At 47.5% G+C, this 27936-nt stretch overlaps 1 protein-coding gene across 1 annotated transcript in view; it reads left to right on the plus strand.

Moving 5' to 3' along the window:
- Positions 1-15803, plus strand: part of CYSTM1 (cysteine rich transmembrane module containing 1) — a 39600-nt gene extending 23797 nt beyond the window's left edge. Inside the window, exon 3 of the mRNA XM_029942047.1 lies at positions 15616-15803. Coding sequence (XP_029797907.1) covers positions 15616-15728 — 113 coding nt within the window. The 3' untranslated portion in view covers positions 15729-15803. The remainder of the gene's footprint in view (positions 1-15615) is intronic.
- The last annotated feature ends 12133 nt before the right edge of the window (positions 15804-27936 follow it).

The following is a 27936-nucleotide window of genomic DNA, read 5'->3' on the forward strand; positions in this document are numbered from 1 at the left end:
GTTCTAGTCATAGTCCAGATATGCCATCATCTCAAATCATTTTTGCATTTTAATTTCCTAGGCAGCGTGTGCTTACATGCATGTGTCGTTTGTACCTGGCTGCCATGGTCGGGCGGAGTGTGTTGTGTATTCTGTCTTCCTTCCCGTACTTTATCAGAAGCAACTCTCCTGCAGGGCAACGTTTCTCAATTTCACTGTTGATGTTTGGGCTGGATATTTTTTTTTTTTTGGTTTTATTTTTGGGGTACCTGGGTGGCTCATTTGTTAAATGTCCAACTCTTGGATCAGGTCATGGTCTCATGGTTTGTGAGTTTGACTCCACTCTTGGATAGTATGGAGACTGCTTGGGATTCTCTCTCTTCCTTCTCTCTCTGCCCCTACCCCACTTGCTCGCTCTCTCTCCAAAGTAAACTTTTTAAAAAGTTCTCTAAAAAGATTTTATTTTTACAACCCTGAGATCAAGAGTCACATGCTCTATTTACTCAGCCAGCCAGGCGCCCACACTGGATTACTTTTTGTTAGAGGTGGATGGGGTGTCTCCTGCCTTATGGGACGCTTAGCAGCATCCCTCGCCATTATCCATAAATGCCAGTAGTGGCTGCTCAGTTACGGCAACCAGAATGTTTCCAGACGTTACCAGAGTTGCCCTAGGGGCCCAAATCAGCTTCGAGGGCCATTGCAGTAGAGTCTGCATAGTGAAAAATTTAAGTTGCCCATTGCTTTTGAACCCAGTGGAGGTGAAGGCTTTCCTAAACACTTTCATCAGCAGCTGAAAAATATATGACTTGTTCTAGTGGCCTGCCTAGGAAGAGGGTTCGGGAACTTGGAACTATATTGAACTCCCTCTTGGCTTCTGGTTGGACAGGCTTTGTTTCTGAGCCTCTCTTCAGTCTGAGACTGGAGACTCTGGTGTGTGATACCAATCCCTATATTAAAATAAGCAGAAGGGCCCATGGCCGGCTCATTCAGTGGAGCATTTGACTCTTGATTTTGGGGTTGTGAGTTTGAGCCCCAGGTTGGGTGTAGAGATTACTTAAAAACAAAATCTTAATCAAACAAACAATAAGAGCTTGAGTCTAGTGGTCCAAATTTTGAGTTTTTTTAATGTTTATTTTTGAGAGAGAGAGAGAGAGAAACTAAGTGCAAGTGGGGTAAGGACTGAGAGAGAGGGAGACACAGACTCTGAAGCAGGCTCCAGGCCCTGCGCTATCAGCACAGAGCCCAACGCGGGGCTCATACTCATGAACTGTGAGACCATGACCTGAGCCGAAGTTGGACGCTTAACCCACTGCACCACCCAGGTGCCCCCAGTGGTCCAAATTTTTAAACATTTAATATTAACTGTTCATTTTTAAATAATTAGCTAAAGAACAGAGCTAATTCTTTAGTGGTTACTCTGTGTCAGGTGCCTTTATATATTCATTCAGTCCTGGGAACAACCCTCTGAGGTAGGTCTTCATATCCCCATCATCCAGATGAAGAATCTGAAGCATAAAAAAGCCTAACTTTTTCATGGTCACACAGCTAGGAACTAGTGGAACTGGGATTCAAAACCCAATCCAACCCCAAGGCCCATGCCCCTCAGCGACTGCCATTTACTGGGTACCTAGTGAGGTGCCTGTCATCAGGCTGAGAGCTTTGTGGACATGGCTTCAATTCTTGAAGTGTTCCTTCAGGCTGAGTAGTTATCCCGGGGTTTACAGACGTGGAGCAGAGGCTCCGAGTTACGTGTGATGCCCCTGGTCCCCCGGCATCCGACCTGGTGCTTCCCTGGGTCACGTGGCCACCCATGAATGAGTTAAAAAAAAAAAAGTCTCTACCTTCATCTTCCTTTTTCCCTTGTGTCAGGCTCTAAATAAGTGTTAACGGTTTCTGATTAGATCTTACTCTTCAGGGGCTCTGTCTACATTATTTCATTTAATCTTTACAGCAGTCGTCGTGGTTTCCCATTTTAAAGATGAGGAGACTGAGATTCGGAGAGAGGAAGTAACTTGCCTCAAGTCATAAAGTAACTCACTGAGCCATGAATTGAACTGAGGTCTGTTTGATTTCAAACTTTGTTCTTAACTTTTACACTTTTTTGCATTCCATTAGAGAATGTCCTTAGAATAGTTCCAAATTAGCAATAGCTAATGGTTAGCAGTGGTACAGGACAAGGGCTCTCTGGGTAAAACACGTTCTTTCTGGGGACACTCAGCTGCAACTCTCTTCGGTTTTCATGAAAGCAGATGAGCTTGGTTTGCGGTGAATGTACTGGGCTCTTGGTACCAACTCTGACTCTTGCTTCACACCCTCTTGATGTCAGGCTTTAATTTGGCAGATCTGCTCAGCAAGGCCCAGTGCTTTGACAACGTCCCTCTAGGAACTGCCGTAGGTGTCGTGGACTGGGCACAATGTGGTCACGAGGACATGGGAACCATAGTGTCCTAAAGATGGTCTTGGGTTTTTCCATGTTCTTGGATTTAGAGATGCATTCGGTTTTGGTCAGACATTTTATGCGAAGCGTTCTATTTTGCCTTTTCAAAAACCTTGACCTGCCCAGCGATCGGGTAGTGGAGGATACAAAGGAAACGTCTCTTTGCAGATGCAGTTTACTGAGCTGGCTGGTGGGAGGGCTGTCTGCCTGCTGACAGAGCGGGCCGGGTGGGGGGACCTGGGGGGACCTGGGGGGACCTGGCTGGCCCGGGGAGACAGAAGGGATTGGGAGTCTTAACCTACTCCCAGACCAGTTTGCTTCATTGTTCTTTGCCGCTTTCCACCCAGGTGCGGCCTCGGTTTTCTGCTCTAATACTCCTTTTACCTAGCTTTCACACCGGACCTATCCATTCCCTTCACCTCTCACAGAAGCTTTTTAGAGTTCTGTGGATATAACAATGAAAAAAATTGGTTGGGTGGGCAAAAGGAAAAGGAAGACTGCTTTGGGTAAAAGGCATCTAGGGAAATTGGAAGGTGCAGGTGAGACAGGGCAGGTCAGTCTCTGGGACGGGAGCCAAGACCTATTGTATTGGGGCCTCCCTGTGAGAGCGGGGTCACCCGCAGTGGCAGGGGTCGTTCCCTAGGACGTTCACACCCTCCAGGTAGTAGGTAGGCATTAGCTGTGCTGCAGAGGCCGGCTCCAGGGTGCTACCTGCACCGCCAGCGGATGGCACGGTGCCTGCTCTCCAGCGGTCACTGTGGTTAGCCATGGGGAGAAATCTATATGCTGCTCATTTTGTGGCTCCCCAGAGTTGAGGTGCTCTAAAAAGCAGGACGCGACTTGATTATAATGAAAACACTCACAGTGAAGAAGATGAGTGTCCACATCACTGGATGAGGGCAGAGCCCAGAAGCCACTCGCACTGTTGTGGTGACCACAGCCACAGTGATTGGGGGCCAGGAGAGTGGCCTTTCCCACACCCCGACTAAGGCGTGTCTGCCACACGGCGGGCTACTGCTCCTGGGCTGCACTGCCGTGCTCTCAAGAGAAACATGGCCTTGTTTTTAAAATACCTTTTTAAATCACAGAGATAGCTTTACTTATAGAAGGTAAAAATACCCTAATTTTGCTACCCAGAGATAGGAGATAACATTTTGTTATGCATCTTTTGCACCGTGTTTAGTTTTTTATGATGCGGCCCTTTTTGAAATTCAGCTAGTATGTTAGTCTCTGCTCAGGGAATGTGTTTGCAGCTCCCATAAGGCTACATGAGAGTGTCGTTGGGGATCTGTTTTGTTTCTTCCTCCATAGGGAATCCCTCAGGTCCCCTGTATCCTCTGCTGCCTCTTGCCCCCTAGACTGCGCGCATGCTAAGCAGTGGTGGTCAGTTGTCACTGAGGGCTCCGTTTTAGACATCGGTCTCGCACTGCTGACCTCACACGGAGTGTCCTCTCTGCGCAAGTTACTGTTACGAAAAATCTCAAAACAGTTTAAAACTCTGTAATATAGATTGCTCTTCTTTTTTGCCTTTTAATTAGTTCATAACATGACAGCCATGATAACAGCTATTATTTATTGTCCATTTACTTTGTGCCTGGCACTGTGCTAACTGCTTTTCAAGGAGTTAATCACATACTCTTCCTAACAGTCCTGAGAGATGGATTCTTTGTTGTCTCCAGTTTTCAGGTGAGGAAGCCAAGGTCAGAGAGGTTAAGGGGATTGCATTTTATTTAAATGGACCATGCCACGGGTAGCAGGCACAGCCCTCGAATCTGGTGAACCTGTGTCTGCAGGAGCGGGCCCGTGGCAGGTACAGCGGTGAAGAGGAAGGACCCTGCTCCCACCCTGTGAGCCGAGCCGACAGTTTGGCGGCGGCTGGCGGACCCACAGAGACAGACCAGTGAGCGAATGCCGACCATATCTGTAGGCTGCCCTGGGCTGCTCACACGTGCTTGGTTCCCCTCATCCAGGAAGCACAGACTCCCGTGGAAAGCCTCATCCGCTGGCGTCAGGAAGCCTGCTGCTGTGCGCTTTCAGGGCTGCAGCTCTTGGGGTTTTGAGAGGCCAGTCCTGCTCCCCTCCTCTTCCCAGTGCAGCGCTCAGGGCCTTTTCTCTCATTTGATCAACGGTGACTCGCATGTCCAGGCTGAGATCCGGAATGGAAAGGTGGCACACTTTCTGGGGATGCTTAGAATTTAAAGGCTTTCTGAAGCCAAAGAAGAAAATAAGAACCTTCTCCCCACTGTCCCCCCCCCTCACATGTGCAGCCATACACACTCTTCTTCTAGGGATTCTAGGGATGTGCTTGGTGGAAGGGGTGATGTGGAAAGCTTTCTCCTTGGGGTTCCAGGCATCTGCCCCTTTTCCCAAGGACACACCTGCTTAAAGAAGACCACAAATTGGGAGCAGCCTGGGAAAGATTTCAATGCCTTTCTGTAATTTTTTTTATGTTTGTTTATTTTTGAGAGCAAGCGAGCAGAGGAGAGGCAGAGAGAGGGGGACAGAACTGTTAGATCATGACCCAAGTAGAAGTCAGACATTCAACCAACTGAAGCACCCAGGCGCCCCTTAATGCCTTTCATTTGTGCTTTCTGTAGGGAAACATGGGGGGAAATGGCCAGCAGGCTCTTTTTTTTTTTTTTTTTTTTTTTAAAGTAGTGTTTTGGTTCCCTGGGAGCTTTTCCATTTACCCTTGAAATGACTCCCATTTGGTTGCCTGGGATACCTTGCAGCCTGAAGGATTTTACAAGACCTGTGCTCTAACCCCTGAGCTATGGAGCCACCAGCCAGCCTGAAGGATTTTAGAAAGTGTTAGAGTACAAGACTGTATTTGAGTTCTTAATGGGTAAAAGTGGATTTTTGCTTTTATGTGGGATGTGTATCATGTGTGGTTTATGAGGGGTCTACCCCCCACCCCCCAAAAAAGCCCTGTCCAAGGACCCTGGGGCGAGCACGGCAACCGTGAGCTCCTCACGGCTGTGGGCAGGGTGCCCTGGGCCGGTACATCTGAAGGAAACGCTCCCAAGAGCCATCTCCCTAGCCTAGCCAGCCTCTGGACACTGAGCTCCCTTTACTCGCTCGACTCCAGGGTCTCCTCCTGGTCAGCTCGATCCCCTGTGGGATAACGTGCTGGTCCCCATACCAGAGGCTGCTCTCTCAGCCATTGCAGTTAAGTTTAGGCTGAATGAGGTCTCTTGAAGGGTTTGAGCTGCTGGAAGAATGACCCCCTTCCTTAAGAGCTTAAAACTGGTAGGATCTTCATATTTTTTTCTTAGTGATGCTTTGCTGTTGCTTCAGACAATAGCTAGCCAAGCCCGAACCTGCAGCTTGCTTGCAAGGTAAATTGTTGGTTCATTTGTTTATTCATTTATTGGTTTGTTCTAGGTCTCCTGTATGCCAGGACTCCTGAGTGCCTTGGGCTAGGTGAGGGGCATAGAGCCACAAGTGACATTGGGAGTCTTCAGTATTTTTATGCAGGTGGAATCAGGAGCTAAGAGTCACCACGGTTCCTTTTGGAGGTTGAAAAGAATACCCGACCACTCCCCTGGCCAGGCAGGGGAGAAGGGGGATGGGGCTAGAGGGTTCTGGGTGGTCACCAGCCCCAGCCTGCCAGCGAGGGCAAGCATGTGGCCATGTGCTTGGGAACACCATTAGGCCCCTGCCTTTCTGGGTTATTGCCTAGCAGCCTGGTGTCCACAAGCAGTTGGGCTTGGGCAGTACCAAGGGGAAATAGATGATTCTTGTACCCCATTTCTCAGTCCCATGTTTATTCTTCAGAAAGATCCTAGTTTCTTGTATAAAGTGAAAACTGACTCTAGGATCTCGCTGCCAGCTGTACACCAGGTCCATGTTGCTTCCGGGTGCTCAGCACTTAGGAAGCCCTGCCTTCCGACCTTCAGGTCTCGTGTCGTGGGAGGAATAACAGCAGGATGTACTGAGTAGCTGCTGTACACCAGGCCCTAGCCTGTGTGGATTAATTCGTTAAGTCCTTGAAGAACACTGTGAAGAAATAGGTGATACCATTATCCCCATTTTGTAGGTGAGGAGCCGGAGCTCGGGAGAGGTGATCGCACCCAGATTGGACCCCCCGGTGTCCATCTGTAGGGCCCCCTCCCCTCCTCTCTCCAGTGTCCTTGGTGAGCTGCTAGGCCCAGGAGCAGTCCCTTGGGTCTGCTTGTGCTGTGACCTGGGGAGGGGTGCTCCTGCCAATGACAAGGCTGCAAGAGGGGGCCCTGGGCTGAGTGTGCTGGGCCTTGAGCATTTGCTGAGAAGCCTCTTGTTCTCCACCCTGGTGGTCCCGTAAATCAACACCCTGCTTGGGGCAGCGGAACTCTGTTCAGTGAGCGGGGAGTGCTCACATGCCGTCTATCATTCCTGACACGTTGGAGGATCCCTGCGTGGACACTCCACCTCCAAGGCTAAGCCCACTTATTTTTACCACTTGAGGGTTTTCATAGCAAGGATTAGCGTGTCTCTTCTGGTTTCAGTGGAAGGGTGGTTTCATGATGTTGGAGACTTTTTTCTATCGGGCTTTATTTGATAAGCAAGCTAGAACTCATCCGATGACCGCAAAGGAAGCTGTTTACCTGAACTCCAGACCTGTCTCCAGCCTGGCAGGGTTCTAGTGTCAGCCCTGCACACCAGGCCACCTCCCTGTCTCCCTTTCTCCGCTGGGGAAGTCTCTGGCCTCACCTTCACCACAGTGGGTGAGGACCCTCTGTCATTGCCTTTTGGGTTGACGTGGATGTGTGGCAGAGTTACGGAACAGCAAGGATTGCTGTGGATGACCTAGTGGGGGCCAGGCACCCCATACAGTTCTTTCTAGATCTACGAAGATGACCATTATTGCTCTGAAATGGTGGGCAGGGAGTTGGGGAGGCAGGATAGTCCTTACAATGTGAGGTCTTCCTTGAATGATTTCACCATGTTCATTGAGAATGGTCATCAGTTCTATCCCTGACCTGAGAACTCACCTTGTCCTCACCAGGGCTCGAAACTGAGGTGCAGTCAGCTGGAAACACAACTCTTTTGCTATTGGAAAATGTATCCAGACAGTGGAGGGAGGAAACAACCTCAAGTGTTTTTGCATAAATGTATCTGCTGGAACTGTTAATCAGTAACAGGGGAATCTGGTGCGTGTAGAAGCCAGTTATGGTCTGTATACCTAAGATAAAAAACACACTTTGTGTTCAGTAAAAACGATATGGCAGTGTTTACCTTGTTAGAAAATGCAGCAAGTCCTACTTGAACGAAACTCCTGAGGCCATCACTAGGGTGAGTCAGCCCAGCGTTGCTGATAACGGAGCGGCCTGTGCCTGGACACGAATTGGTAGAACCCAGGAGCTACCTCTTTGGCGATCTCTGCCCTTTTGGACAAGTTCCAAAGAGCCAGTTTCCCTTAGTGCACCACCTCTGCAGTTTGTTCTGTAACCCAGTGCCTGAAAACCTGGAAAATCATAATTTTCCTGATGTCTTTTTAGCTTCCAAAGTTGTAACAGTCATTGTCTTATATTCAGGAGCCAGGGGCGTTGGGAGTTGCTGTTTTCTGATCTCTCTCTCCTTGCTTTGTTTCTGCAGTTCTCTAATTCCAGGCATCTTTCCGGCTCCTTAGTAGGGTATGAAATAGCAGATTGTGAACTAACCACCTTGTCTGCTGTCTTCTCCTTGGGGCAGGGAGAGGTGGGCTGTGATGACTGTCAGTCAGGAGGAGCCAGGTCTAAACTAAAGTGATGCCCATTTCTTGATGAGCCACTCAGTAGGCATCGCTTCTGTAAATTTTCTGCATTAGCGTAACAGCAGAGACATGACAACACGGAGCAATAAGATGGACACGCCTTTCTCTGTAGCTCGTTGAAAGGGTATGCCCTGATTCTGAATGCCAGTTGTGTTTATTATTGGTCCCACCATGTCCCTGTGTGCCTCCTCGCATAGGTCTTTGGATCTTCTTTCCAAGTGGTCTGTGAGCTGCCCGAGTCAGGTACGGTGTCTTTTTTCCTGGACTCCCCCTGTGGGGCTGTGTCAGGAAAATGAGAAGCGGGCACATGAGGTGGGAGGGAGACTGAGCACAGCGTCTGCCTCGTCCTCCGGTGGTGAGGTGCATGGGAGCCGTCTGCGGAAGTGTTGAGACAAGAAGGCAGGTGGACATCCGGCAGGCAGAGCAGATTTACTGTTTTTATGAGAACAACATGCCTCTTGCTGGCTGGGTCCAGGGTGGCCCTGGGAGGCCCAGGGTTGGCGGGCACTCCCCAACTGCAGGGAACTGCTGCGGGAGCAAGTGCCACTGAGCTGCTCACGTATGGAGTTCTGCCTGCTGCAGGCTCAGCCCTGGCGTCTCCTTCCCAGGGCAGTGACGTGCCTGGAATCTTCATGAGTGAGGGAAGCATTAAAGAATGCAGGGGGGTTTGGGGGCACCTGGCGGCTCACTTGGTTGGGCATCTGATGCTTCATTTCGGCTCAGATCATGATCTCATGGTTCGTGGGTTTGAGCCCCACACTAGGCTCTGTTCTGGCAGTGCGGAGCTTTCTTGGGATTCTCTCTTTGCCCCTCCCCTGCTTGCATACACATTCTCTCTCTCTCTCTCTCTCTCTCTCAAAATAAGTAAACATTAAAAAAATTAAAAGAATGTAGGAGTCTTTGTGTATGGTAAAATATTCAGAACATAAAATTTACCGTTTTACCCATTTTTAAATATACGGTTCATTGGCCTTAAATACAGCCACACTGTACAGCCAACCACCATCCATCTCCAAAACTTTTTTCATCTTCTCCAGCTTAAACTCTACACCTACTGAACAATAAGCCCCTCTCCAGCCACTGGTAACCACCATTCTACTTTGTCTATTTTAGGTGTCTCTTGTAAGTGGAGTCATACGGTATTGTCATTTGTGACTGCTATATATCTGTTAGCGTCATTCCTCAGGTTAACCCAAGTCATGGCATGTGTCAGAGTTTCCTTCCTTGGTAAGGCCGAATACTCTTCCATCATATGAATTAACCACATTTGGTTTATCCATTTCTCCATCAATGGACACTTGGGTGCTTCCGTTTCTGGCTTTTGTGAATATGCTACTGTAAACATGGGTGCATAAATACCTGTTCACGTTCATGCTTTCAGTTCTTATGGTTAAAGGTTCTAAAGCATAAGCAGCGAGCTGTCTTTGAAGGTCAGTTTCTGATAAATTGCCCTTCTCCACTGAGGGCTAGGCTTACAGACCGAAAGTTAGCTTTACTCACCATCTAATTTTAGACTCCAGCATAAGCATCACTTGTAACATCACGCTTCATTTTGATATTTGATCGGCGTTTACAGAGCATTACAACTCCATTTTTATATATTATCTTTCATTGACTACACTTAGTTGGGCACTTCTTTGTGATTGTGGGGGCACCCTTGTCGCTTTCTGGTGGACATTGGTAGTGTCCTTCTTAGAAAATGGCTTGCTCTAGTAGTGCAGGCTCTTTCTGACTTTGCCCTTCCTGACCCAAGTTGGGCTGGCCTTTTGACCCTGTCTCCGATCTGGCTCCATTTGGGGACCTAAAAACCCTGAGCCCACTGACAACTGTGCCTCCTGAGACCGTTTGTCTGTCACCCACGGCAGCTTTGTGAGGCATAGCATTCTCCGCCATCTCTGCTGCTGCTTGTAATTTGTCTTCATTTCATCCAGATCTTGTATAGCATTTAACGTTATTAGAATTGTATGTAACTTTTTTTTCCTGGGAGAGGACAATATTCTTCTAAATACTTTGGCATTTGGAGTTGCCACAAGGACTGGTTGTCCCTGTACCAGTTTAAACCTAGTCCGTGGGCCATGGGCACCTGTGAGGCGTACACCCCTGGGGGATTTTGGTGGATTCAGCGTCCTGTCAGGGGTCTCTGCCTCTTGATGAGACTCCTTTAGGCCAGCTTGCTGGATCAGTTCAGTTAGGAAGTAGAGATGGCTGGCTGTGAGTTTTTTCTTGGTGGCTATATGGTTATTCTCTTTATTAATTTCTTATATAGAAATTCTCCAAATCCACACATAGGCCAACTCACAGCTCCTTTGCATAGTTAAGGACACTAGTTAAGGGCTCAGTGGACTCTGAGCCCATGACATGACAAGACCGCAGGCCATGCAGCTCTTATAAAACGGGGCCATGGCCCTGTCTCTGCCCATTGTAGCCATCTGTCCTTGGCTGGAAGGCTTCGGTGGTGTGTGTTAACGGGGACCGCATGTTCCTCGTTCCCATCCACCCTGCACTGGCCTTTCTGTGTCTGGTCCAGCAGAACGAGGAGAACATTCTCTGCTACTTCTCTGCTCTTCACAGGGCTGTTACCTTCTCCTGCTGCTCTGGCACATGCTGCAGGGCCCAGGAGGGGAGAGGATCAAGCCCTATCTTGTTGCCAGTGTATTTTCATCACTTTGGGGCCTCACAGATAGCACTATCAACCCTGCTTTTTGCAAGTGAGGACACTGAGGTTATGAGAAGTGAAGGGGAGGGCCAGGTAGGGGCAAGCTGCACTGGAGCCTAAATCAAGAAGGAAGAAAGGGAGTGTAGAGGACTCTTGGCTGGGGATGAGTTGAGAGAAGGCATCAGCACATGCTTAGTACTGTGGCCCTTGTTTTAGTCTCTTGATGGTTGCTTTATTTGGCTTTGCTTTAGATGCCAGAGGATGAAGGGACAAGTTTGCCAGAGAGCAGATCATATGCTTCTCAGGGGATCAGAAAGATGTGGGTGGGGTGTGGGAGAAGAGCCGTCCACACAGTAACCCAACCTCAAGCTACATCTCTGTCCTAAACCCTGGGAGGGGCCTGCTAATGAATCAGGGAGCTATTCCTGGAGTTGACGTGGAGGAAAGGGGATGTTCCTTTGCCCTGGGGCGGGCGAGCCCTTCCTGAGGCAGGGACAGAGAAGGAAAAGTGCAGCCAGATCCTGGTGGCGGGCTGTTGTCTGCATTCACAGATGTCACTGTCTTATACGGCCTGAGGGCAGGAGGTGCCGGTGAAACCCACAGTCGGGTTTCCTGCTGGAATGGGTGTCCACAGAGCCCCTCGTTCCCTGGGACTTCTGTTGGTGGGGTGGGTTGTCACTAGGCATGGGCTTGACAGGGTATAAGTGTCTCTGGCCCTTGGATTACAGCGCCTGTGCTGCTGTCCTGTTTGTTCCCATGCTGGCCAGGTTCTTCGTCTGTCGCAGGTTGGGACAGCTCCCTGTCCCCTGCCCCTGGAGGCTGCTCTGTCCTGGAGTCCTATTTCCCAAAGATGTGACCATGTCCCCCTGAACCTGAGCTCTGATGCTATGTATGTGTTTGAGGCGAAAGGAAAAGTGACGGAGACTATGTATGTATGTGCATGATGCTGGACCTTGCACTCCTGGCATTTCCCCCTCCAGTATTTTGTTCTCCCACCACAGGTCTGCTAGAAATTGGGCCCGGTTCTGTTCATTCACCCCCTTCCCTCAGAGTGGCTTTGTGCACACCTGTCCCTTGGGCTGGGCCTGTCGTATATTCCAGCGAGCAAAGAGCCAACTGATCTGAGGGTCCTTAGCTCCCAGACAGCCTGTGACTCTGCTTCCTGGCCTCTGGCTTCTTTCTGATGCTTCTCCTCAAAGTCTGGTGAGAGCCCCCTTCTCTCTGCCTCTGTGGACCTGTCTACAAGAGGCACACTAAGTCAGGGGAGAAGACTGCCTGCAGGGTCATGGTCATTTGAATAATAATGATAACATCTGGGAACACTGATCAAAAGCTTTACAGTGTGCTAGGCACTGTGCTAAGCATTTATGTGTCTGGTCTCCTAATTTTCCCAACAACCTGTGGGGTGTAGATTATCAGTGTTACTCCTATTTTACAGGAGAGGAAACTGAGGCTAAGAGAAGTGGTCACCTGCCCAAGGTTATGTGGCCAGTGCGTAGATGAGCCTATATTTAAATCCAATTGGATAATGTCTTATTAAAATCTTTGTTCCGAAATCCTAATTGTGGTGCCTCCTACTAAATTGGAACAGGGTGTCTTTGGGAATTGTGACCTGGATTGGAGAGGCAGCAGCAGGTAGGAAGGGTTCCTTCTCTGCTACTTTCTGAACTTCCCAGGCCTCGAATCTTAAGAGAACCCCTCTGCCTTATACATGCACACACACTCTCACTCACTTACTCGTTCTGTCTCTCTCAGTCTCTCTCTTCCTGCCTAACCTCAGGTTCAGGTTCCTGGGTAGAGATGTGGGAACAGCTGGGGAGATGGGGACAGAGCTTTTCTGAGAACACACCCAGTGTGTCCTGCAGACTGTTTTGGGGGTTGGAGGGTGGGGCATGGAGTACGTTGACCTCCTGCTCAGCCTGGTCCGTGCAGGGGAGTCTGCCCATGGGACAGGTGTGACTGCTTGCCACCACAGCAGTGAGCACTGCAGGAGGTGCAGGGCACCCTGTCTCTCTGCTCTGTGAATACAGCCTTAAGTGGGCTCCTGCCGCCTCACAGCAAAGCTGCCTGTTACAGCTTTTGAGGGACCAGAGTTCTGCACCCACCAAATCAGGCCTCGGTGCTTGAAGCCCAGAGGAAGGTCACCACGTAGAATTAACACTTCTCTTTGGATTCTCAGTCATTCAAGTACTAGCCTTGACACTGTGCATGTGTCTAGAATGGGCTTCCCCCACTCTTGGAGGGGAAGCACTGGCCCCACCTCCCACACGGTACTCAAAGATCTCCTGAAAGGGGCTGTGATAGATGAGCCAGTTGAGTCTGCAAAATAAGGTGTGGTACCTGAGGCCCTCAACAGGGCTAGGTAGCAGGGCTGCTAAACATGGGCAGATACGGACCCATGGGGTCCATGCAGTCTGACTGTGAATAGTCCAGACAGCCAAGGAGAAAGTGCTGTAGGAAGGAGAAACCTGCATGTTTTGAGCGACGAGTGACATGTGGACAGTCACGCAGTGGGAGTGTGCTGCATGAGTGCAAAGTCAGGAAATGGACATGTGAATGCTACCTTCTAGCTAGTTTGGGACAGTACATGTGGACTTCTCTTGAACAGTTACCTCCTCTGTAAAATGAGACTACAGTGTGTGCTTTGCCTGTGAATGTGCAAGGCTCTGATGACGAAGACAGGAATGGTGAGGGTGGAATCTCGGAGCAGCAGGCTGCTGCCTTGGCTGAGGCAGCATCCATCCCATGTCCCAATGGTCCCGGGTGTTAGAAGGCCCCAAAGGCAGAGCAGAAGCATGGAAGGGATGTTTCCAGGAAGGAGAGGATGAATCCAGTGACATTGTTGCCAGTGTTAAAAGAGGGCTGAGGGGTGGGGTGGGCACTCTTTTCAAGGTCAGATGGGTAGGCACTGAAGTTCCTGACATTGATTCTGCTGAGGTGACAGACAGGCAAGGGCATGGTGAATGGAGTGGCTCTGCTGAGGAAGCCAGAGGAGAAAGAGCATGATGTTCACCTTCAGGAATGAGCAAAGAGCAGAGCCATGGGGATTGTCAAGGGGCATGAAGATGGCCCTCAGAAGACTGGAATCTTCTGGGGTGTGCACAGGCAGGAACTGACTGTCCCTTCTCCATTCTCCTGATACCTGCCCAAACCTAAACCCAAACTCAAAGGGGGGGAACAGAAACGGCTGGGGTTTGGTGATTTCTGAAGTGCCACCAGCTGGTGGTGGTGGAGAGGGAGGAACCTCGGCAGTGGGCTGTTGGGAATGCACAGGGCTCAGCTTTAGGAACTATCAGTTTGGGGGTGCTCTCTGGTCTCCAAGCTCGTTGGAGGGAGTGGGGAGAAGTGATTTGAATCTGCTGCTTACTGGGTTTGCCCTGAAAAAGTCCGTAAGGCCTGAGCAGAGTCAGAATTGCATTGAAGGCATCTCTGATAGGGAGGCCTGTGGGTCACAGGAGCCAAGTCAGGCTGTGAGAGGAGAAGAATAACTTGGAGCACGGGTTAGGTGGAGCTTGGCGGGGGGCAGGGGAGGTGTGAGGGTGGCGGTGGGAAGACAGTCTAGGACTGAGGTGGGTGCCAGCAGGGAGCCAGGGCGGTCACTGCCAGCTGCCCTCAAAGACTCTGGAGCTAGCACTTGTGGCAGTGGCTAAAAGGGGTCCAAGGAGTGCTGAAAATGGGCAGGTCCTCCCTCCTGCCAGCAGGACCCAGCAGTGACAGTCCAGAAGAAGCTTTGAGTGTGGCTTTGGAATCAGACAAGCCTGAATTAAGGAAAATGTAAAATGCAGATGTAAAATCCTCTATCCTTTGCCACATCTTGACCTTTAAGTTTCTTATATTCTTTGACAAACTTATTTGTGTACATGTGTGCATCGTTTTCTTTGCACAGATTAAGGCATGCCATGTACCTTGCTTAATTTGTTGGCAACGTGGAAGAACTACCCATTTATTTAAAAAAAATTTTTTTTAACATTTATTCATTTTTGAGAGACAGAGTGCAAGCAGGGGAGAGGCAGAGATAGGAGACAGAATCCAAAGCAGGCCCCAGGCTCTGAGCCATTAGCACAGAGCCCAACACAGGGCTCAAACTGATGAGCTGTGAAATGATAACATGAGTGGAAGTCAGACGCTCAACTGACTGAGCCACCCAGGCACCCCTACCTAGTTAAAGACTGTTTAGTTTTCTGTCCTAAAGTATGAACTGATTCAGCTAATCAGTTTCCTGTTGATATTGAGGTTGCTAGTTTTGGGTTATTTCGATACCATAGCAGACACACTATACACATATCTGAACACTGGGGCAGTTATTTCTGTAGGAAAAACCTTCAATGTGGAGGGGTTCTGCCAGTTCACACTTGGTGATAGTGTGTGAGAATTAAAAATGCTGGTGACACAGAGCCATTGTGAGGATTAAATGAGATAATGCATAAAGCTTTCAGCCAGTGCCTGCCACACCAGGCTGCAGGGCAGGGCTCACTTCAAACAGTATCACTTTAGACAAACACCAAGTAAGGTGCTGGGTTGGGTTTCATTGTCAGCTTGGGGAAGGGGAGGTGTTAGGACATGGTGGTCTGACAGCTGCTGAGCGGTCCCCATCACGCATTTAAGAAACGTTCCGTGAGTGCCTGATGTGTGCCAGACACTGGAGCAGAGATGCAGTGATGAACCAGACGGGCATGCCCTCCACCGTCATGGAGCTGACCCTCAGGAGAGGGCAGGAGTCTCCGTGGCTTGTGCTAAATGCTACCTACATAGGGACGCTACCGGCTGTCCCCTCTGACTAGGTCTCTTTCTCCCCTGCCTTACCGCCAGTGTACGTGATGCAACGGGAAAGGAAGACGGGCATGAACACCGGGTGTCAGGCAGCCCTGGCCGCGTGTTGGGCTGCTCTCTGCTGCTGCTGCCTCCTGGACAACTTGGATTGAGCAGTCGGGACCCAAGTGCTCCCTCCAGGCCCACTGCCTTCTGTTACTGGAATAAACAATTCGTGCTGCACCATTTCCATTTTTTCTTTCTTTTAAAAATACCTTGGGGTGCCTGGGTGGCTCAGTCGGTTGAGTGTCAAACTTCAGCTCCGGTCATGATCTCACTCACATTTGTGGGTTTGAGCCCCGCATCAGGCTCTGTGCTGACAGCTCAGAGCTTGGAGCCTGTCTTTGGATTGTGTCTCCCTCTCTCTCTCTGACCCCACCCCCCCACCCCTCCCCACTCACACACTCTCTCAAAAATAAATTTTAAAAAATATTAAAATTTTTTAAAAAATAAAAGAAGTAACAATACCTAACCTACAGTTTTAACATTTTAGCACCTATGACAAGTTTGAAGTGGCGTCTCCCTGTCATTTTAACATAGTGACTCAGAAGTTCTATTCTGTGATATCATGACCTGAGCCTAAATCAAGAATCAGATGACTGAGCCACCCAGATACCCCTTTTAAAAAAAATTTTTTTGAGGGATCTCCGTACTGTTGGCTTCCATTCTTTCCATCTCCTCACCAAGCATTTGTTACTTTTTGCCTTTTTGATTCTAGCCATTTTGACAGGTGTAAGGTGCTTTCTCATTGTGGGTTTGATTTGCATTTCTCTGATGATTAGTGGTGTTGAGCACCTTTTCATGTGTCTATATGTCTTCTTTGGGAAAATGTCTCTTCGAGTCTTCTGCCCATTTTTTAATCAGATTGAATTTTGGTATTGTGTAAGTTCTTTCTGTTTTGGATATTAACCTCTTATGGAATAGTTCATTTGTACACATCTCCCATTTAGTAAGTTGCCTTGGCATTTTGTTGATGGTTTCCTTCACTGTGCAAAGTTTTGGGGGGTTTTGTTTTGTTTTTGGTGTGGTCCCAATACCTTAATTTTGCTTTTGTTTCTTCCTTGCCTCAGGAGACATTTACAGAAAAATGTTGCTAAGGCCAGTGTCTAGATTACTGCCTGTTTTCTTGTAGGAGTTTGATGGTTTCATGTCTCACATTGATGTGATCCATTTTTAAGTTAATTTGTGTGTATGGTGTAAGGAACTGATCGGTGTCATTCTTCTGCATGTTGCTGTCCAGTATTATCGGCACCATTCATTGAAGAGAATGTCTTTTTCCTTTCACTGTATATTCTTGCTTCCTTTGTTGTAAACTAATTGACCATATACATGTGGGTTTACGTCTGAGCTCTCTATTCTGTTCTATTGATCTCTGTTCTGTTTTTGTGTTAGTACCATATCGTTTTTATTACTATATAGCTTTGTGTAGTATATCTTGGAATATAGGATTTTATGTCTAGCTTTGTTCTTCTTTCTCCAGACTGTTTTGGTTATTTGAGATCTCCTGTGGTTCCATAAAATTTTAGTATTACTGTAGCTCTGTGAAAAATGTTGCTGGTATTTTGATAGGGACAGCACTGGATCTGTAGATTGCTTTGGATGATAGGGCTTTTTAAAAAAGATTTTATTTTTAAGTAATCTCTACACCCAACATGGGACCCAAACCTACAACCATGAAATCAGGAGTTGCATACTCCACTGACTGAGCCAGCCAGGTACTCCTGGACATTTTATTAAAAGTAACTTTTCTACTGCATGAGCATGGAATGTCTGTTGTCTTCAGTTTCTTTAAGAAGTGTTTATTCGTTTTTAGAGTACAGGTCTTTCACTTCTTGCTTAGGTTTATTACTATTTTATTCAGTATTTTACTTACCTTACCTGATTACTAGTGACCTTAACATAAAAATAGAAGCTTTTGGTGACTTACTTTGACTAATCCTGGGATTTGTTTATATTGGTTTGTCTTACTGATTTATAGGGAATCTCTAAATAAATATTCCACACACTAATATTTGTCACACTGACAGACTCGCCAGTATCTTCTCCCTGTCTGCCTCTTAGCCTTTTTTATAATGTATTTTCTAGTATGAAAGTTAAAAACAAAAAAAATTTTTAAAGTTTATTTTTGGGAGAGACAGTAAGAGCAGGGTAGGAACAGAGAGGGAGGGAGACACAGAATCTGAAACAGGCTCCAGTCTCTGAGCTGTCAGCATAGAACCCAGTGCGGGGTTGGAACTCATAGACTGCCAGAGCATGGCCTGAGCCAAAGTTGGATGCTCAACTGACTGAGCCACCCAGGTGCCCCTCTAGTATGAAAGTTTTTAAATGTCATGTTTATCAGTGTTTCCCCTTAGGCTTTGTGTTAGTCTTTGAAAGATCCTTTTCTATTTCAAGATCATAAAGATAAGCCTGTTACCCTCTAATTGTTTTTCACATAATCTTCTGGTGACCTAATTTTAGTTTTGATCATGGTGTAGGTTAGAGTTCTGGTTTTCTTCTTCTAGTTCCAACATCATTAGGTCATCCTTTCTCCACTGATTTGAAATAAGTTTGGTTATGTACTAAGTTCCCCTCTACCAACAAGCTAGAAGCAGAAGAGTCTGGTCCAATAAGCATCTTGCCTATCCCCAGCACATATATACACATACCCCTTTTTCCTCTTCAGAATTTGCTTGGCTACTCTTGGCCTTTTACTCATTAATCTGGATTGTAAAATGAATGTGTCAATTTCTATAGAAAAGCAACATGTTTGGCTTTAATTGGAAGAGTATGTAAGTTACTGTTATGTAATTGGGGAAACAGTTGACATATTTACAGTACTAACTTCCTATCATAAACATGGTATCTTCCTCTTTAGTCATTTTTATATCCTTGAGTAAAACTGTACAATTTTAATCACATAGCTTTATGTTGACTTTTAAAATTGGATTTCTTTTCTGAGTTACATTAGTTTCAATGAAGTTTTTGGATTGTGGGTGGATTCTTTTTAAGAAAGTATTACATTTCTGGTGAAAAAATAATTTCTTCACTCCAGTAGGGTCACAGATTAGAAGATTCTAATTAGATCCAGTTTTATCACGACCCTTGGGGGACTTTATTTTTAAATTTTATTTCTTTTTTTTAAATAGTTTATTGTCAAATTGGTTTCCATATAACACCCAGTGCTCTTCCCCACAAGTGCCCTCCTCCATTACCACCACCCTCCTTCTTCCTCTCCCTCTTCCCCTTTAGCCCTCGGTTCATTTTCAGTATTCAGTAGTCTCTCATGATTTGCGTCCTTCTCTCTCCCCAACTCTTTCCCTCTTCCCCTCCCTATGGTCCTCTGTTAGGTTTCTCCGGTTAGACCTATGAGTGCAAACATGGTATCTGTCCTTTTCTGCCTGACTTATTTTGCTTAGCATGACACCCTTGAGGTCCATCCACTTTGCTACAAATGGCCAGATTTCATTCTTTCTCATTGCCGTGTAGTACTCCATTGTATATATATATATATACCACATCTTCTTGATCCACTCATCAGGTGATGGACATTTAGGTTCTTTCCATGATTTGGCTATTGTAGAAAGTGCCGCTGTGAACACTGGGGTACAGTATGTTCTCCTATGCATCAGCACTTCTGTATCTCTTGGGTAAATCCCTAGCAGTGCTATCAGTGGAGTCTACTGATAGTTTTTTGAGGATCCTCCATACTGTTATCCAGAGCGGCTGCACCAGTTTACATTCCCACCAACAGTGTAGGAGGGTGCCTGTCTCTCCACACCCTCGCCAGCATCTATAGTCTCTTGATTTGTTCATTTTAGCCACTCTGACTGGCGTGAGGTGGTATCTCTGTGGCTTTGATTTTCTATTTCCCTGATGATGAGTGATGCTGAGCATCGTTTCATGTGCCTGTTGGCCATCTGGATGTCCTCTTTGGAGAAGTGTCTGTTCATGTCTTCTCATTTCTTCACTGGAATAATCATTTTCCAGGTGTGGAGTTTGGTGAGTTCCTTGTATTTTGGATACTAGCCCTTTCTCTGATAGGTCATTTGCAACTATCTTTTCCCATTCTGTCGGTTGCCTATTAGTTTTCTTGACTGTTTCCTTTAAAGTGCAGAAGCTATTTATCTTGATGAGGTCCCAATAGTTCATTTTTGCTTTCATTTCCCTTGCCTTTGGGGATGTGTTGAGTAGGACATTGCTGCGGTTGAGGTCAAGGAGGCTGTTTCCTACTTTCTCCTTGAGGATTTTGATGGTTTCTTGTCTCACATTCAGGTCCTTCAGCCATTTTAAGTTTATTTTTGTATATGGTTTAAGAAAGTGGTCTAGTTCAATTCCTGTGCATGTTGCTGTCCAGTTCTCCCAGCACCACCTGCTAAAGAGGCTGTCTTTTTTCCATCAGATACTCTTTCCTGCTTTGTCAAAAATTAATTGGCTGTACATTTGTGGGCCCAGGTCTGGGTTCTCTATTCTATTTCGTTGGTTTATGTGTCTGTTTTTGTGCCAATACCATACTGTCTTGATGATAACAGCTTTGTAGTAGAGACTAAAGTCTGGGATTGTGATGCCTCCCGTTTTGGTTTTCTTCTTCAATATTACTTTGGCTATTCAGGGTCTTTTGTGGTTCCATACAAATTTTAGGATAGCTTGTTCTAGCTTTGAGAAGAACACTGGTGCAATTTTGATGGGGATTGCATGAATGCGTAGATTGCTTTGGGTAGTAATGACATTTTCACAGTGTTTATTCTTCCCATCCATGAGCATGGAATGGTTTTCCATTTCTTGGTGTCTTCAATTTCTTTCATAAGTTGTCTATAGTTTTCATCATATAGGTCTTTTACATCCTTGGTTAGGTTTATTCCTAGGTATTTCATGGTTTTTCATGCAATTGTGAATGGGATCAGTTTCTTAAATTTTATTTAAGTAATCTCTGTGCCCAACATGGGGCTCAAAAGATCAAGAGCCACATGCTCTACCAACTGAGGCAGCTGGACCCTACTCCCCCTCACTGTTTGGGGCACTATAAACTGTGGGAGGAGGAGTTCTTCAATCCATGGTATGCATACTCCTGGGGAACCACCATCCGTCTACAAGGAGCAACATTCATGCATTGAATGCTGACCATTTCCAATGGGTTAGGTAACTGACCACACAGAATAGACGCCCTCCCTGCCATACCGGACCCTCAAACAACATTTGATAATAACTGGTCACTCCCTTTCTCTTAATACACATTCTTCTCTACTTCAGGATACCCCATTCTCCTGTTTTTCTGTATCTGATCCCTTTGGAGGTTTCAACACCTATGGGCCCAAACTAGTTTTCTTTAAAGCTCAGCCCTCCACTGCCACCTCTTTTCCCTAATCCTCATTCATCCCCACACTTCCTATTACCAAGATGCCAGCACTTCCCATGGTGCTATCTCCAGCCCAACCTCTCCTCCAAGCTCCAGGTGTACCTGCAGCTGCTTACCTGGTATCTCCACTTGAAGGTCTCACTGATGTCTTGACAACCTCTATCTAACCCAGTATGTTCAGAGCCCAACATGGTTTTCTTCCTTTTTAGTAATCACAAATTTATGTACAGGTTTTTGTATGAACATAAGGTTTCATTTCTCTTAAGGTGAATACCTAGAAGTGGAATTTCTGGATCATAGGATTAAGTGTATGTTTAACTTTAAACTGCTACAGTTTTTATGTGAACAGGTTTTCATTTCTTAAAGGTGAATAACCAGAAGTGGAATTTCTGGATCATATGACTAAGTGTATGTGTAACTTTAAACAACTATGCTTTCATTTGCATTTCCATCAGCAATAACTGACAGTCTCAGTTGGTCTGTATCCTAACCAGTGCTTGGTAGTTGTTTTCTTTAAGCCACTCTGATGGGTGTATAGTGGGATCTCATTGGCTTTAATTTGCATTTGTTAAAAGGCTAATGATGTTATCGTGTACTTACGTGTCCTCCTCCTAGCCTCCTTGGTGCAGTATTAGTTGGAGTCCTTTGGCTGCTTCTAAATGGAGCTGTTTTATTACTGTGGAGTGTTTTTCAAGTCTTTACGTAAAGTAAATACAAGTCTTCTGTGGGACTGTATTTGCTAATATTTTCTCCCAGTCTGTGGCTTGTCTTTTCATCCCCCTAACAGTGTCTTCCACAGGGAAAATGCTTTAATTTTGATGAAATCCAGTCTTTCATTTTTTCTTCTTTTGTAGAGCATGCTTTTGCCATCAGGTCTGTGAAGTCTGCCTACCCCTGGTCCTGAAGATTCTCTTCTGTTTTCTTCTAGTGTTTGGTTTTGCTTTACATCTGTGGTCCAATTTAATTTTTATATAAAAATGTGAGGTTTAAAAGTCGGCTTTCTTTTTCACGCTAGTTTTTTTCATAATTTGTTTGAAAAGATTGTCCTTTCTCCTTTGGATTGCTTTTGCATATATTTCAGACATAAATTCGCCATGTTTATGTGGGTCTGTTACTGTCCTCTCCTGTTCCTTTGACCTTTGGTCATTCCCTTTGCTAATACCAGAACTGTCTTGACTATTGTACCTTCATACTCAACCTTAAGGTAGTCTAATTCTTCCAACTTGGTTAAAACGGTTTTCTTATTCTTTTGCCTTTCCATAAATTTCAGAATCCGTTTATTAAAAAAAAAAGTGATGGGATTCTTCAATTACAGTTGCATTAAATCCTTAAGGATCTAAAGGGCCTGATGAGTATTTAAATGAGATTGTTTGGGGTGGCTTGGATGGTTAGCATGTGACTTTTGATTCCAGTTGAGGTCATGATCTCACCTGGTTGGAGATCGAGTCCCACATCCAGCTCTGTGCTCACAGCTTGGAGCCTGCTTGGAACTGACTGACTCTCAAAATAAACCTAAAAAAAATTTTTTAAGGATATTGCTTGCTTTTATGTGCTATATAACCTTAATGACCTAAGGTAGCCTCATCCTTCATTAGCTGTGTGATTATTCCAGAGCTAAAGCTCTGGGTTCTGATTATAGGGTGGTCTTTTGAAGTCTGGCAGGAAATGAGGTGTGGTCTATAAAATAGTGGTAGGAACGGCTACGAAAAGACAACCAGAATATTGAGGGGCTTGGGCAGGTCAGCCACTGTCCTTAACAACTTTGGTGTCTGTAACTCACTTTTGAGGTCATAAGCAAGATCATCTGCCATTTGCCGGCCATTAAAGGATTCTCCTTGCCTCAGCGTCTTTACATTCCTCTCACAGGGTCACAGAAGGGCAGTGTACTGGGCATGGTCAAGTTGTTTCTCTAGTTTTCCTTAATTTCTTCTGCTTGGTATAGCAGCCTCACTCATTATTTCTCCAAAAACTGCATTAGAATTGTATTCACGATCTATCATGATAAAACAAAATGCTTTCCCCCTCAGATCTTTGTAGTGACTTCCTCCTCAGGTCATGCCCGTAGTTTTCCTGGTCTGAGGCAGTGGTACAGAATTCTAGCAGAACAGTGGGGCACCAAGGAATGGGCTGTTGCTTGTGTACTCATCCTGTTTAATCCTTCCCATTAGAGACCTTCAGTCCCCTCCTCAGTCTCTTGGCTGAATTCAGAATAAAAGAAAAACTCAGACTTCCCAACTCCTAGTCTTTTAAATGTGTACATCCTTTCCTCCTTGACCATGGTTTCATATCCTGTTCTGCGGACCTTTGTGTCTGCATTGTCCTAATGACAGCCACAGACCCCCTATCTCTGCAAATGCTCAAATGTACATGTAAAAGGGTTTTCTTACTCCCTTTATCTAATGAAGTGGGATGTTTCTCAATATTGCTCCCTCTCTGGTCTCTGAGACAGCTGTGGTGTTAGTGTTCTGCCTTCCTGGCCCCCAGGCATATGCATAGCCCCTTGCCTCTGCTCTGGTTGTTTCCCCTTTCCTTTTTTTTTGGAGCAGCTGTGCTTTGCAGGGACTGACAATGTCCCTGCTTTTGTCCTCTTGTGATGATTTGGGGCCCAACACACAAATCCCACTGTGAATTTGGATTAGTTGGAGGAGCCCCTGCTTGCACACAGACCCAGAATAAGAAAACCTAGATTCCCAGTGATTTCTTCCATAGGGCATCATCATACTATATAGCTCCTACATAAGTCCTCTTCCCTCTTTAGCTTGATGCCAAGCCCTGGGTCACTTTATTTGCTTATGTTTTTGTCAGAAAACCTAAGTTCTTAGATACTATTCCATTCCCCTCCCCCATTTTGCAAGTGAGAAGACTGGGAACACACCCAGTCAGCAGCAGCTTCAGGATTGGAACTTGGTCATTGCCCCTCTTGAGCCCATGTACGTAGCCACCGTCCTTAGAGAAGTGATGTCACCCCTCCTTGCCCACCCCAGAAGGTGCCTCCCGCTGCACCAGCACACCCACTTGCCTGCCTGGGGACTACAAAGTCAGTGTGAAGAAGGAACCTGAAATTTACTCCACCTGCTAGTTGGTCCCACTGCTGGACCATTGTTCTGAAGTAAGTGGTGGACTCTTGACTATTATGGGGACACACTCTGGAACAGGGCAAGGACTCGATCTTGCTCTCCCAACCCAGACTTTGGGTTTTTAAGGGAGAGCAGGACCCAAAGAGAAGAAAGGCTTTTCACCCCTCCATACACAGCCACATTTCATGTCACTTGGAGCCAGGCTACTGTCTGATTTGAAGTGAGCCTACCTGATACGCAAAGGAGGCAGGAAGGCCAGGCCATGACCTGTCTTTGATTAACTCTATGACCTCAGTCATACTACTTCCCATCGAGCTCAGCATTCTTTTGCCACAAAATAACTGGCCGACCTGCAGTTCACCTGCCATTCTAGCCTCCAAGGTTTTCTCAACTGTCCCAGGATCTATAACCAACTCCGTCCCAGTGGCCCCCGCAGGTCCAGCCCAAGGATAAGTAAGGCCACAGGAAGTGGTGGCACTGTAGTCTATTTTGTCAGACTGGCACAATGTGTCCAAATGCGCTTGTTGCTGTTGAAACTTTTTTTTTTTTAAATCTGGTCTACGGTTTATAGGACTGATAGGGAGGTGGACAGGGCTAGTGTGCAAGCTGGCCTGGTGACTGAGCCACAAGGGGGTTAGGAGGACCGGCGCTCCTTAGAGCCTTGTCACCCTCTCAGAAGGCTCCATCTTGATTTTATGTAGCACCTGCTTCCTTCATAGGATAGTGACAAGTGCACCTCTGAGATCTCCAAACACCCACCCCCATGGAGGTCAGCAGGCTCTCACCTTGTCGTACCAATCCACATACACACCTGGCCCTCTATGCTTAAAGAATGATGGATGGGGGGGGCTTCATGGGCACTAGGATGGCAGTCGGTAGCCACATGGGTGGGTGGGTGAACTGGTTGCAGCTGGCTCCCACACCAGAGCACCATGGAGTGGCTACCTTAGAAGACTAAAGCAAGGGGGAGAGAGAGAAACTTGGGAGACATGGCGTCACCTGACTCAGTTGCACAGACAAGGCTGCCAGAGCTAGAGGCACAGGAGCGAGAGACCGAAGGAGTAGAGTGGGCCAAGTGGGACGTCATGAGCTTTAGCCCAGCAAAGGCAGCTGCTAGTGCAGAGCCCTGACCCGGCTGTGCCGTGCCGGACCCACATCCTGCCTGTGGAGGAAGAGGAAAGTGGCTCCCCAACCTCTCATGCTTTTAACCTTCACACTCCAATGAAAACTCTACCCCCTCATTAGCCTCAACCATTAAAAAAAAAAAAATTAAATGTTGATTTTTGAGACAGCATGAGGGAGGATAGGGGCAGAGAGAGAGGGAGACATAGAATCTGAAGCAGGCTCCAGTCTCTGAGCTGTCAGCACAGAGCCCCACGCAGGGCTTGAACACACCGTGAGATCATGACCTGAGCCGAAGTCAGAAGCTTAGCTGACCGAGCCACCCCGCCTCCACCATTTCTGACCACTCATCACTGTCCCCCTCAGCATACATACCTGGGCTCTGAGAGCAGATGGCACAGTGGTACTGCCTTTGGGACATCTTTTCTCATTCACATGCATATCCAAGGAAAAGCTGAAATGAGTCCTCAGCAAATTGTGTGCTTTCCTCTCTGCCGCTCGCAAGGAAGGAACAGGTCCATCCTGTGGCTATCTTGAGATTTTGCTTATTGCTAAAATGCTTAAAGATTGGCGTCTCCCTTCCTGCCTATTGATGTGCGCAGTACAAGGGATCTTCTGGCATCCTCTGCTCCCTCCTGAGAGGCTGGCCGCTTTCTGTTGGTCTAGATTGTCAAGACCGGGCAAGGGCAGCTTGACACAGACTACAAACCTCCTGGCTCTGGCAAAGCCATCATCTTCGCTGAGGGCACTTCCTGAGAATGCCTGTTGCATGGTGGTCTCAGCAGATGAGGAGCAGTCCTGGGTGTCTATTGGGGGTGTGGGCTGTGAGGCCAAGGGGCAGCCTTTTAGTTGCTGGAGCGTTAAAAGGAAGGCCCAGACATGAGCGCGCTCTGGGAGGCCCCAGTTTTTGTTTGCTTCTCCTTGTGAACTTTCCCAGGCTGGGACTGTATAGATGCCCACACAAAAAGGGAGGGCCCAATAAGGCTGTCCCACCACTTCAAAGCACTTGATTAATCATTTAAAGTGTCAGGGCTGTGCCAGGTAAAGGTTTTAGGTTCCAGGACAGGGGTGATGGAGGAATTGGAGCCTTCAGCTGAGAAGGCCTCTGCTCACGTTTCTTACAGGTCTTCATTGTCCTGGTCCTTCTGCCAGGAACCCCACATGCCCAGTGCTGCCCAGAAGCAGGTTTCTGAGTGGCACGTATGAATGACACTGTGATGCTTGTACTATACAGGAGTCCCAAACTTGGGACTGCTGTTTGGTGAGTCTGGTGGCTCTAGAGAAGACGCTAGGGCTTGGTGGGCAGGTAGTTGGACACGGGCTGTGTGCACGCTTCCAGCAGAGTCAAGAAAGGTGGTGGGAGACTTTCCTAGAAGCTGCTCAGCTCCTTCCAAAGTCACCCTGCACCCAAGACTAACCTAGGCCTTTCTGACCTGTTCTGGGTCTTGGGATCACACCTGGGTGCACATACACCCCTCCCTGAATATTCCACCACCCCCCTTCACTACCACCACACACACAGCACTGCTGTACTTACATTGAGGTGGCAAAGCTCTGAGTACCTGCCTGGTGACCAGCACTGTCAATGACACTTAAGTGCGCATGAGTCCCCTGGCTTCAAGTACCCAGGGACGCGGGCAGGCTGGCCTGCATACTAGCTAGCCAGTCATCCAGGGCCATGTAGGAGCTCTGGGGCAGATGGACCCACCGAGGGGCAGCGTAGGGGAGGAGCACTAAGGCCCCCACAGTGGGGCAGAGTGTCCTGGGGCTGCTCAGTGCAGCAGGCAGCCTCCGGATGTACAGGACCTCACACCCTACAGCGAGGTAGGGCATCCAGGAAGATAAAATTGTGTGCTATTGCTGGACTTCCCAGGGTGCCAGGAGGAACAGCTTCTTCCTGGGCCACTCTGACCTCCAGACCTACCCTCTCCACACCATTTTCCACCCTCTACCTTTCCAGTAGTTTGGGGTTAGAAGTTCCGTCATCAGCCAATGGCAGGGGAAAAGTCAGAAGGTCTTTGGAAGACTTCGTCATGCAGGGAATAACCGATAGGGTTTCCAGTGTATGCATCAGCACCCACCAGCTCCTCTCTGAGGCTGACACAGCCCTTTGGTTGAAGTCTTCTGTCCTACAGCCAAACTGATTTCTACCCTCTCTACGCAGTGTCTGGAGTATTGCCCCAGGTTTTGGAAGTTGTCATATGAAAGAAGCCTTGGCAAGGACAAACTTGACTAAACTGAAGGAGAATGGTGTTAGAGGAAGCAAGACCAGGACATTTTTGTTTCCCTGATGAAGCTCTGTGGTAAAACAGGAGTAAGCACAGGGTGAAGGAAAAGCAGTGAGGAAGACAGGTGTCCAGATACCTGTACCACAGGTTTGTGAGTGTTAAGGGGGCCTTGGCACAGGTCCCGGCACAGTTGTGATCTCAGCAAATGATAGTTTAAGAGAGGCTACAGGAACTCTCACCTGGGCTGGGTCTAAGGCCTTTATCAAGCAGACTGTAGACCTGGCAGAGGAGAGGACCCTTCTGTTCCCAGGCGGCAGAGCCAGCCCTCCTGCAGGGAGAATACAGGAAGGAATTATTCCGGGATGTCTGCACCTAGTTGTGTTGCGTCCCTGTCTGAAGATGCCACTGCAGGGTCACAGGCAGCTGGGGACTTGGGCAGGTCTTCTGGGCAGGTGAAAGCTGTTGCCTGGGGCTTTCCTGCTGAGGTGACCTCTGAGTCAGGCCTTTCATGGAGACGGGGGGGGGGGGGGGGGGGGGGGGGGGGGGGGGGGGGGGGGGG

Source organism: Suricata suricatta, chromosome 6 (genome assembly GCF_006229205.1).
Source record: "Suricata suricatta isolate VVHF042 chromosome 6, meerkat_22Aug2017_6uvM2_HiC, whole genome shotgun sequence".
NCBI lineage: Eukaryota > Metazoa > Chordata > Mammalia > Carnivora > Herpestidae > Suricata > Suricata suricatta.